Genomic DNA, 12,014 nt, shown 5'->3' on the forward strand with positions numbered 1-12,014 from the left:
AGCCCTCACCCAATTCCTCCTCTGCAGAGGAGGTGGCCGTAGGGCAGACAGGGCAGTACCTGCAGGCTACAAGGGCAGGCAGCACAAGTGACAGAGGTTAAAGGGGTGGGGTGGGAGGACAGGAGAAACCCCATCGGGGGAGAAATCTGCACAGCTCCTGGACACGGTGAGTCTCTGGCTGCAAGGCAATGCAGGTGAGTTCCTGGAAGTGTCTCTGACAATGCCAGCACTGGCAGGACCTGTCAGGGTGGCGCTCCTGGATGTCCTGGTGTGGAGCAGAACAAGCTCCAGAGCAGGGATTCCCTGCTGCCCCCTCAGAGGCACAGGACAGGTCCCTGCACAGGCAGAGCTGCCCTGGGGCCGTGGGGTGGGGATGGGCTCTGTGAGCCCTGGCAGGGAGCGGAGATGGGCACAGGGAGATGCTGCTGGCAGGGACAGCCCCACTCAGCAGAGACACAGGCAGGGAGGGACAGGGAGCTGCTGCCACAAATGCTGGCCGGGGGGATGTGGCACCTCCCTGCTGTCCCTGTGGCTCAGGCACCTTCCCCCAGCAGCTCCTCCCTGGGCTCCTTTCCCATTCTAAGCAGAGCCCATGCCCTCATCCCACGGGGGCTCGGCTGTGCAGAGCCCCTGCAGCAGCCAGAGCCCAGAGAAGGAAGGACAAGCCCCTGATATCCATCAGTCTCTGTGTCCCTCCTGCCCTGGCAGGAGCATTGTGACATTTCACTGCCATGCCCAGGTGCCTGTGCTGTCCTTGTTGCCACCATTGGGTTTCTGAGGCAGAGCAAGGGTTTGGGGCTGGCAGGTGCCCGTCCAGGCAGGGACCCTTTGGATCCTGCTGTGGAGATGTGTCTGTGGGAGCAGAGTGCCCAGGTGCCCTCAGGGCCATTCAGCTCATTCCCTGGGTGTCCTGCAGGGCTGCAGGGTGCCCTCCAGAAGGGCACAGCTCTCCCGTGCTCTCTCTGGGCTGCCTGGGATCCCCATGGAGGAGACAGCTCAGTGGCAGGGCCAGGGAAATGCTGCTGGCAGCTGCACCTGGGCACTGCAATGATCCCTCTGTGCACCAGCCTGGCAGGAGAGAGCTGAGATCCTCATGAGGCACTCTGGGAGGAGGCGAGGGCTCTGTCCATCTCTGACCCCAGAGCCCTCTGCCCTCAGCACTGCCCTGTTTCTCTCTAGGGGAGCTCCTCTGGGTGCCTCTCCTGCAGCTCCAAGCTGCCAGCAAGGGGCAGCTGAGAACAGCCCTGATGGGCAGAGCTGCTCTCTTGTCCCTGCACTGAGAGCCCATCCCTGTGCCTCTCACACCCACACGATTGCACCTGCAGTGCTTTAGAAATGTCAGAGATTTCAGACACCCACAACCACTCCTAACTGTGGCAGGTGCAGCTGGATGAAAAAATACAAGGAATTTCCTCAGCTCAGTTCTTCAGATGGGCAAATTGCAAACAGCAGGACTGAAAAGCATTCTGGTGTTTCAGGAGTCCATTTAATTGGTGATCACCCAGCCTTCTCAGTTGCCTCTCACTGAACAAAAAGAAGGAATCCTCTGGAGCCTGTTTGGGAGCCCCTGGTCTCAATGCCTGAAAAACCCAGGTCCCAGGTGAGGAGAATGCAGAGAAGTGGTTCCAAAAAGAGAGACCCTGAATGTTGAATTGCTGTAGGATATGCAATATATCTTGCTCTGTGTTGAGCCCAGCTCTGTCCTGCCTTTTCCTCCTCAGCAGAAAACTGTTTCCTAAGGCAGCAAATGTCAAACAGCAGCTCCATCAGGCACTTCCTCCTGCTGGCACTGGCAGACACGCGGCAGCTGCAGCTCCTGCACTTCTGCCTCTTGCTGGGCATCTCCCTGGCTGCCCTCCTGGGCAACGGTCTCATCATCAGCGCCGTAGCCTGCAGCCACCACCTGCACACGCCCATGTTCTTCTTCCTGCTCAACCTGGCCCTCAGCGACCTGGGCTCCATCTGCACCACTGTCCCCAAAGCCATGCACAATTCCCTCTGGGACACCAGGGACATCTCCTACAAAGGATGTGCTGCTCAGCTATTTATGCTTGTCTTCTTCATTGGGACAGAGTTTTCCCTCCTGACCATCATGTGCTACGACCGCTACGTGTCCATCTGCAAACCCCTGCACTACGGGACCCTCCTGGGCAGCAGAGCTTGTGCCCACATGGCAGCAGCTGCCTGGGCCAGTGCCTTTCTCAATGCTCTGCTGCACACAGCCAATACATTTTCCCTGCCCCTGTGCCATGGCAATGCCCTGGGCCAGTTCTTCTGTGAAATCCCACAGATCCTCAAACTCTCCTGCTCACACTCCAAACTCAGGGAACATGGAATTATTTTGGTCAATGTCTGTTTATCATTTGGCTGTTTTGTGTTCATTGTTTTCTCCTATGTGCAGATCTTCAGGGCTGTGCTGAGGATCCCCTCTGAGCAGGGACGGCACAAAGCCTTTTCCACCTGCCTCCCTCACCTGGCCGTGGTCTCCCTGTTTGTCAGCACTTCCAGTTTTGCATACTTGAAGCCCTCCTCCATCTCCTCCCCATCCTTGGATCTCGCCCTGTCAGTTCTGTACTCGGTGGTGCCTCCAGCCCTGAACCCCCTCATCTACAGCCTGAGGAACCAGGAGCTCAAGGCTGCAGTGTGCAAAATGATGACTGGATGGTTTCAGGAACATTAAACTGCTGGCCAGTTTCTGCCAATCACTTGTAATAAAAGTCATCTTTGATACTTCTTGTTGGGTTTTGAGGTTGGTTTATTCTTTTCATTCCTTTTTTTTTGGTTTTTTTTTTTAATATTGTCCAGAAAGAAAAGTCATTATCCCATTTTTTATTTTGTTTCTCTCCACATTCAGTACAGCCCTAAAGTGTGTCAATGAAGAGCTGTGCTTTCAGTGGTTTTAAAGGAACTAAAGGACCACCCAGCAGAGTTTTCCTTAGAGATTTCACTTTTTTTCCCTTCTCTGGAGCTGCAGCCCCAATGTCTCTGTGCAGAGCTGGGGGCAGCTCGGGGCTGGCACAGAAGCCCTGCTCCTGCTGGCCACACCACTTTTAATCCAGGCCAGGAGCCATTGGCCTTCTTGCCCACCTGGGTACACTGCTGCCTCATGTCCAGCCTGCTGTCCATCAGTGCCCCTAGGTCCCTTTCTGCCTGGCTGCTGTCCAGCCACTCTGTCCCCAGCCTGTAGCACTGCAGGGGTTGTTGTGGCCAAAGTGCAGGACCCAGCACTTGGTCTTGTTCAACCTCACCTTGTTGGATTTGGGCCCTGGATCCAGCCTGTCCAGGGCCCTCTGCCGAGAGCTCTCCTACTGTCCAGCAGAACAACACCTGCAGCCAACTTGGTCACCACAGTTCCATGAGGCCCTAGAGTGTCACAAGGGTTTCCATGGTTTCATGAGACTGCTTAGTGTCACAAAGTCCCTTGCATCCTTGGGCCCTGCAGTGTCACAATGTCCCTTGGTTCCATGAGGTCTCTCAGTGCAGCAAAGCTCTCCCTGGTCCCACAGTGTCACAATGGCCTCTTGGTCCCAAGGGCCACCATGGTGTCAAACATGTTTCCTTCATTCCATGAGTCTCTCCAGAACAACACTGGTCCCTTGGTTCCATGGGCCCTGCAGTGTCACAATGGCCCCATCATTGCAGGAGGTCCTGCAGTGTCACAGTGACCTCCATGGTTCCACAAGGGCACACAGTGTCACAGTAGTCCCTTGGCTCCATGAGGCCCCAGAGTGCCCCAATGGATTCCCTGGTGGTGCAGTGTCACAATGGACCGCTGCTTACACAAGATCCTGTAATAAGTAACAATATATTTGTTCATTAATAGCTAGATGATGATTTAAATTATAAAACAATAGCTAAATAGCTCTTGTTTAAGTAGGGTACCTATAGGGCCGTATGGGGAACTTTTAAGGGGTTGCTTGGGTTACAAACCCTCCCCTCTGGTAACCAGATACAGATACATCTGGTAATAATTACTAACCTTGTAGAATTGCTTGCTCTGCAAAAATTCCACCCCATAGATATAGGAGACTTTCTGAAACACATATGGTAACAATTATTAACCTTGCAAGAATGCTGAGCTTGGAAAAAATTAGACTTATAGATATGCCTTATAAGGAAAGCGGCCAAAGAGGAAGACTTGGGGCCTTCATCCCACGACCACCAGAAGGCAGAAAAAAGACCCCTTAGCAACTGGAGGAGCATGCGCAGAAAACAGACCACGTCATCCAGGAATCCGGAGAAAAAGGACAATAAAAAGCGAACTTTAAAGGGGGATGGTGCGCGCCTAAGAGAGCGAAGTCTCCTGGCCGCCAGCGCTGAAACTTGCTTATTCTTGTTTGCATAATAATAAAGATTATTGTACAGTTCTCAAATTTGGTCAATTTGTTTATCACAATCCTGCAGTGTCACAGGTGACCCTTGGTTCCATGGGGGCACCAGACTGTAACAATTGTTCCCTTAGCTCCTCAAGTCCCTGCAGTGCCAAAATGGCCCCTTGGTTCCACTGGGCCCCAGGGTCTCACCAAGGTCTCCTTGCTTCTGTAGTGTCACAATGGCCCCTCAGTTCAACAAGGCCCTGCAGTGTCACAGTGGCCTCCATGGTTCCACGAGGACCCAGAGTGCCACAATGGGGTCTTGGTTCTATGGTGCCTTCAGTACACAATGTCACTGTGATCCTCTTCATTCCACTTGGCCCTGCAGTGTCACAATGGCATCCTGCTGCCCCAGGGCCTGGCAGTGGAGGAGAGCAGGGCACCCAGGGAGCCTCCTTTCCCTTGGCCAAGCACCTTCCCCCATGCTGGGGCTGAGTCCTGTGGCAGCTGCAGCTGCTGCTATGCCCTTGCCAGGGCCTGAGGCCGTGGGGCAGTGCCCAGAGCAGCCTGGCCTGAGCAGAGCTGTGGGACCAGAGCCGGCTGGGCTGGGCTGGGGAGAGGCCCTTGGTGCTGCCCAGAGCTCAGGGAAGCTGGCAGAGCTTGCAGGGAGCTGGGCTGGGCTCAGAGAGCCTGGCCCAGAAACCATCAGTGTCCATCTCAGCCTGGCTGAGCGTGCAGGGGCCAAGAAGAGCAGCCCAGGGTCTGCAAGTTCTCTGGATGGGAACTGAGTTTTTGAGCCCTTGAGCCCTGCCAAGTGCCAGGGCTGCACCTCCAGCTCCAGAGGAGATGGGACAGATGGGAGCAGAGACAAATCATTCCTGCTGCATTCCTTGTTGTGTTTGCTTGGACAGGTGACCTGGATCCATATGTAGAGTAGGTGTTTTGTGTCAGATAACACTGGTAGCGGGAGAAGAATAATAATATGTAGCTGAAAATAATATTTCATGCATAATACAAAATGAGGAAAAACAGACACATACGATCAGAAGAGCATCTGACTTTTTCAGAGGAGGAGTGACTCATTGATGTTCCAGTAGCCAAACCTGTTCAAATACTTTCCTCAGGCCTTCCTTGAGATGAGAGATGACCAGCGTAGGCCAAGGCCGGCCAGAGCTCTCTGTCCTGGCAGCTTTTGTCTGAGACACCATGTGCATATAGGGAATTTTTTGGGGGAGTATCGATTTTGACCGTGGACAACTGGAGAGAGAGACAGTTCTTTTCCACAGGAAGGAAAGTAGAGAGCCCAAGTACTCCAGGCGCTGATGAGAGGCAGCCCTCAGCATTGCAAGATCCGCTGGACAGGTCCAGTGGCCCCTGGGAGGCCAAACCAGCCAGACCTGTTCCATCTTACCTTGGCTCCACAAGGCACTGCAGTGTCAAAATGTTCCCCTTGCTTCTGTAGTATCCCAATGGCCTCGTGCTTCCATGAGGCCCTGCAGGGTCACGGTGGCCCTTTGGTTTCGTGGGGCCCCACAGTGTCACAGTGGTCCCCACAGAAAGGAAACCACGGATCCCCAGTGTTTCAGGGGCTGATGAACTGCAGTGATCAGAGGCCAAGGACACACAGATCTGTCTCTCTTGGCAGCTTTGTCTGGGAGTAACCCTTGGTTTTTGAAATTATGAATGTGGAATCCCAATTTCAGCCACTTCTCCCTGGAGAAGCCCAGTTCTTCTCCACGGAAAGGAAAGCACAGAGCCCCTGTGTTTGGAAGGCAGGTGAGAGCCGGCCCTCAGGAGGCCAAGGCCAGCCAGACCTGTCTGTAATGGCAGATTGTGTATAGGAGCAGGCATTACATATAGGACTTTTGGAGGTGGAATCCCAATTTCAGCCATGGGCACCTTGAGAAGGATGTTTCTTTTCCATAGCAAGGAATGCACTGAGCCCCAGTGTTTGAAGGCAGGTGAGACCCAGCTCTCAGGAAGCCAAAGGCAGCCAGACTTGTTGGTAATGGCAGCTTTTGTCTGGGAACAATCCCTGTATATTGGGAAGGTTGGAGGGGTAATCCCATTTTGGCCATGGATGCTTGAATGAGAAGAGCAGTTCTTTTCCATTTGAAGGAAAGCCCAGAGCCCCAGGGTTTCAGGGTACATGAGAAGAGACCCTCGATATGCCAAGGGCAGTTGGAGGAGTCAGGCCAAGCCAACCAGACGTGTTCCCTGTTCTTTAGGATCCATGGGGCTCTGCAGGGTCACAGTGGTGGTGTCATACTGGATCCTTTGTTTTGTCAGGCCCAGATGTGTCACACTGGCCTCTTGTTTCCATGGGGCTCCACAGTGTCACAATTGTCCCTTGCTTCCATGAGGCCTTGCAGTGTCACAGGGGTCTCCTTGGTGCTGCAGTGTCACAATGGTCCCTTGGTTCCATGGGGACTCACAGTGTCAGAAGGGTCTCCTTGGTTCCATGAGGCCCTGCAGAGCCCCTTGATTCAATGAGGCCTCCAAGTGTCATCATGGCCTTCAGGATTCCATGAGGCCCCGCAATGTCGCAATGGACCTTTGGTTCCATGCGGTCATGCACTGATCCATGGATCCTTAGTTCCATGGGGCCCTGGAGTGTCACAATGGACTTCTTGGTTCCATGGTGCCACACAGTGTGACAACTGCCCCTTGGCCTGCCAAGACTCCAGAGTGTCACAATGGTTCCTTGCTTCCATGACGCCTGGAGTGTCACAATGGTCTCCATGATCCCATAAGGCCTTGCAGTGTCACAACAGACCATTGGTTTCATGCAGCCTCACAGTGTCACTATGGTCCCCTTGGCTCCACTAGGCCCTGAAGTGCCACAATGGCCCTTTGCTCCCACAAGGCCTCCAAGTGTAAAAATGGCCTCCAGGTTCTATGAGGCCCTGCTGTGTCACAATGGACCTTGGATTCCATGATGCCCCAGAGTGTCACAATGGAATCCTTGGTCCCAGGGTGTCAGAATGGACCCTTCATCCCATGGACACTCACAGTGTTCTCTGCAGTCCCCTTGATTCCACCAGGCCCTGCCATGCTCTAATGGCCCCGTGCTTCCAGTGGGTCCCAAAGGGCCAGAACAGTCTCCATTGTTCCATGAGGCCCCACAATGTCTCTGTGCTCCCCTTGGTTCCACAGGGCCCCACAGTGGACCAATGGATTCTTGGTTCCATGAGGTTCCTCAGTCCCAATGGTCTCCTTGGATCCACAGTGTCACAATGTCCCCTTGGCTCTGTGTGGCCACACTGTGTCACAATGACTCATGGTTCCATGAGGCCACACAGTTTAACAAGGGACCCTTGGTTCCATCAGGCCTTGCTGTGTCACAATGGACTTCTGGTTCCATGAGCTCTCACACTGCCAGCAGCAGTCTCCTTGGTTCTGCAGTGTCACCATGGACCCTTTGTTCCATGAGGTTCCGCAGTAGAACACGCTCACCTTGGTTCCGTGAGGTTCTGCAGTGTCACAATGGACCCATGGTTCCACCAGGCCTTGCTGTGTCACAATGGCCCCTTGGTTCCACCAGGTTTCTCAGGGTCACAATGGTCTCCTTGGATCTGCATATCACAGTGGACCATTGGTTCAATGTGGCCCCAATGTGCCAGAATGGATTTTGGTTCCGTTGGGTTCTGCTGTGTCACCATGGACCCTTTGTTCCATGAGTTTGCACAGTGTCACAGCTGACTCCTTGCTTCTGTGAGGAACTACTGTCACCAAATCTCTGAAATATCAGAAAAAGGCTCCTTAATAATTTGGTGTTTATGAGGGCATCATTTATTCAGGCCTTAGGTGCAACATGGGATAACTATTAAAGTTACGTGGATACGAGATTCTCCCAGGCTATTGCTTATATAGAGTCACTAAATGTGAATTACTATTTACCCTTTTCATTAAAACCCACCCCAATTCCCAGATTCACTCCTTGTTTTCTCTATCCCTGCACCCTTGAGCCAGATGTCTTCTTCTCTTCCAACCATCGTTCCTGGGAAAGCAGCCCCTGCATGCCATGTTCCTGTGCTGAAAGTTCACAGGCAGGGTAGAAATGGAATTAATCCTTTTGGTATCAGCCCCTGGCTTTATGTGGGCAGGCAGAGGCAGGCAGGAGGCAGAGCTGTCAGCAAAGGAAAGGGCCAGCCAGGTGGGGCAGGCGGGGGATGCCAACAGCCTGCAGGGACAGAGGCGCAGGGCAGGGACACCGTAGCACAGCCTGGGCTGCACAGGGCACAGGCATGTGCAGCAGCTGCAAGACAGCCCTGCCAGAGCCAACCTGGGCAGCACTTTGGCCATGGCTGCTGGGCCTGGGCCTGAGGCAGGAGCAGGAGACAAGTGACCCTTGCAGGCCTGGGGCCTCATTGCCTCCTTGTCCCTGCTCAGCAGCCTGGCAGGGGCCGCCCCATGCTCCTGCCCTTGCCATTGCACATCCCCACATGCCAGTGCCCATCCCGGCAAGAGCCCTGAGCAAGGAGGGAGGGACAGCATCTGCCTGGCCAGGGGCTGGGGCTCAGGCCTTGGCCCTTGGCATTCCTCAAACACATCCAGCTTTGCTCAGCACCAGAGCCACATTTGCCTTCTTGGTCCCCAGCTGTCAACACTGCCTCCAGTGCTCTGCTCTAACTGGAACCTAGGGACACTTTCTCAGTTGTGTCCCTCAGTGGGAACCATTAAAACTTCAAGAAATTTTGGAGTCTAAATTCAACTTTGAGTTGTTGAGAAGTTTTTTGCAGACACTGTCAGCGGCTGAGTCAGATGGAAACAACAGCAAAGCCCTGAGAGGGTCATTAAAATTTTCCAAGTCCTGTTCTGGAGAAAGATTTCAAACACCTTCTACAAAATTACAGATTTTTATTTTAAAGGAACTATTGTATTTTATTTTATTTCTCTTTAAAGCAGATGTTGTTGCAGCATTCTGTGATTGATATTGACCCAGGGTGTCTCCTCAGGACCTCTGGCCTGCTCACAGGAGCTGTGCCTTGAGCTCTGACCCAGTGTGGCCAACCTCGCTCCACATTGCCCAGCCCCATCCTGTCTGTCCTCACTCCCCTGGGCCCTGCTGTGCTTGCAGAGCTGGCTGCACTCAGCCTAAGAGGGGTTTTCCCTTTTTGGGATTTTTTGAAGCAATCTGACACTCCTGAGTTTCCCCACTGCAAACAGACACACTGCTCAGGTGTGTGCCAGCCCCAGGTGCCATCAAAGCCACTGCAGAGCTGCCCTGGGCCAGCTGTGAGGGTGGATCATCAGCCCAAGCTGCACTGGGCCCCTGCAAGGGGCTGTGGCCATGGGCACTGCACTGACCCCACTGTTGGGTTTGGCTGCCGTGGCCACCGAGAGAAATGAAACTGTCCTTGGAAACACTGGGGAGGACTGGGCCATACTGGGGAACACTGGGAACACTGTGGGAGACACTGTGGGAGACACTGGGACATACTGGGAGTGACACTGGGGGATACTGGGAGAAACTGGAGACACTGGGGATATTGCAGGGAAGACTGGGGCCACTGGGGGATGACATTGGGAGGAGGTGGGAACGACTGGGAATGAACTCGGGTGTATTGGGATGGACTGGTCTGTACTGGGAGGAACTGGAGGGGCACTGGGTTTGTACTGGGTTCTGCTTGGGATGAAATGAACTTTACTGGCATTATACTGGTCTGTACTGGGAATGAACTGGGCTGTAGTGGCAGGGACTGGAGGAGGGTGATTTACCTCTTCCCACCTACAACGCATCCCATTTACCGAGGCTCCTGCCCATCACCCGATATAGCCAATGAGCACCAAGGATCTGGGTCTGGAGGCGGTGCCTAGATGGGCGCCATATTTTTTTGCCTACATCTCCCATCATGCCCTGCGGCAGATACAGCCTCATTGGCGCTGGGACCAAAACTCCCGTCCTGCCCTGCGCTCCACAGAACCCCGGGATCCGCCCCCATCTGTCCCATAAGTGTCCCCCGGACCCTCCAGGATCCCTCAGTGCCCCCTCAGCGCCCATTCAGGACCCCCCACAGCGTCCCAGGACCTACTGAGTGCTCCCAACCCCACAGATGCCCGGTACAGTCACTTCTGGGAATTCATCTCCTCTCATCTCTCGCGGCCCCAGAGCCCCTCAGAACACAGTCCTGCGGCTAAAACTCCTGCCGAGGCCCGCGCACTAAAGAGCCCGGTCAGAGGTCCCAGACCTCCTCCCAAGGGCTTCTGAACCGTTTGCGTTCCCCGCAAGGACCTCAAAAGTCGCAGCTCGGACACAACAGTGTCCCCCAAGTAATTTTCCGGACCCCCAAAAATCTTGTTCGAACCACTTCCGTGACTACAGCTCCCATCATGCTCCGCGGCGCATGTCCAGCGCTATTCCAGCCGGGACTTCGTCCGTGTCATGGCCCGCGCCCCACCGAGAGCCATTGCAGCGGCGCCTAGCACTCCCGTGATGCTCCGCGGCCCCATTGAACCGTATGATACCCGCGCCTACAACTCCCACCACCCCCAGCGTCCCACAGAGCCCACTTCGAGCCCCCCAATGACCCGCCCGGACCCCTAAGGGCCAAAAATTCCCCTCCCTGGCCTCCAAGGGCCCCCCTGGATCCCCAGGTGCTGCCCCGGACCCTGAACTGTCCCTCAGAATCCCTTAATGCCACTCCAAGTGCCCACCTGGCTCCCCCAAATGTCCCCCAGATCCTCAAATTCTCTCTGAATTCCCTCCCCAGACAGAAAATTGCCCCACATATGTCACAGAAATGTCTCCAGGGACCCCAAAGTGGCTCCTTTTCCCTGTCCATGAAAATGATAAAAATGATGACAAAAGGATTTTAAATAGGACTGATTCGCATCAAGCAGCAGAAATCAATAGCCACACTGGTCAATGAATTAATGAAGGGAACTGTGTTACTTGGAATCAATGACCAATAAATTTTTTGCTTGCTAAAAATGCATAGATTTTAAAAAATAAATATTAAAATTTGGTAATACAAATATAGAATAATACTATTGTAAATAAATTAGAACAAATAATTATCATTTATTAATTAATTACCTTTTTTTACAGGAAAATGCATAAATTTTTTATGCTTTGGGATGTCATTCTGTAAGACACGGTCCAAAGATCCCTCATTTCCCTCAAGACCACAGTGAAGGACAGAGATTTAAACCCTCCCCAAGGACTGAGATGAGACCCTTAAAATTCTAACCCAGGGGTGCTGGCCTGACTGGAGCGGGTGTCTGCCATAGTTAGCAAGAGGTTTCCCATAGGAACCAGTCCTGAAACAACAGGCCCTGCTCACTGCTGGCACCGGTTTGTGCTGTTCAGGACTGGACTGTCTGTTCCTGTTCCCAATGGATTTATTCTCCACTGTGCCCTCCATGTGCCATCCTGCTCCCCTCCTGGCAGTAGATTATAAAAGACCTCTGAGTTAACCAAAGACTTTGAGATTCTCTCCGACGTGTCGTGACGGATCTATTGGTCAGACCACAAGGACTTCATCTCTCTTTTGGTAGCTATTTCCCCTGTCCCAACCCTCCTTTCTCTCTCTCTCTGTCCTTTATCTCCTTTCTAATCCTTCTGTTACATTTGCTGTGGGCACTCAATAACAGGTGCATTTGTTTTGATTAATACGGAAATTCTCCTGCTATGTGTCTTTAGATATTGGAAAATAAGGAAAATAAAGTACATATAGTTCATAGTATAAAATGTAGACA

The 12,014-nt window shown here is 53.2% G+C and overlaps 1 protein-coding gene across 1 annotated transcript; it reads left to right on the top strand.

Annotated features, from left to right (window-relative positions):
• The first annotated feature begins 1,546 nt into the window (after window positions 1-1,546).
• Window positions 1,547-2,680, top strand: LOC135441894 (olfactory receptor 14A16-like). Its single transcript, XM_064701451.1, has 2 exons — window positions 1,547-1,600; window positions 1,725-2,680. The coding sequence occupies exon 2, from the start codon at window positions 1,748-1,750 to the stop codon at window positions 2,678-2,680; it is 933 nt and encodes a 310-aa protein (XP_064557521.1). The 5' UTR covers window positions 1,547-1,600; window positions 1,725-1,747.
• Window positions 2,681-12,014: the final 9,334 nt, after the last annotated feature.

Source organism: Zonotrichia leucophrys, unplaced genomic scaffold (genome assembly GCF_028769735.1).
Source record: "Zonotrichia leucophrys gambelii isolate GWCS_2022_RI unplaced genomic scaffold, RI_Zleu_2.0 Scaffold_642_28778, whole genome shotgun sequence".
NCBI lineage: Eukaryota > Metazoa > Chordata > Aves > Passeriformes > Passerellidae > Zonotrichia > Zonotrichia leucophrys.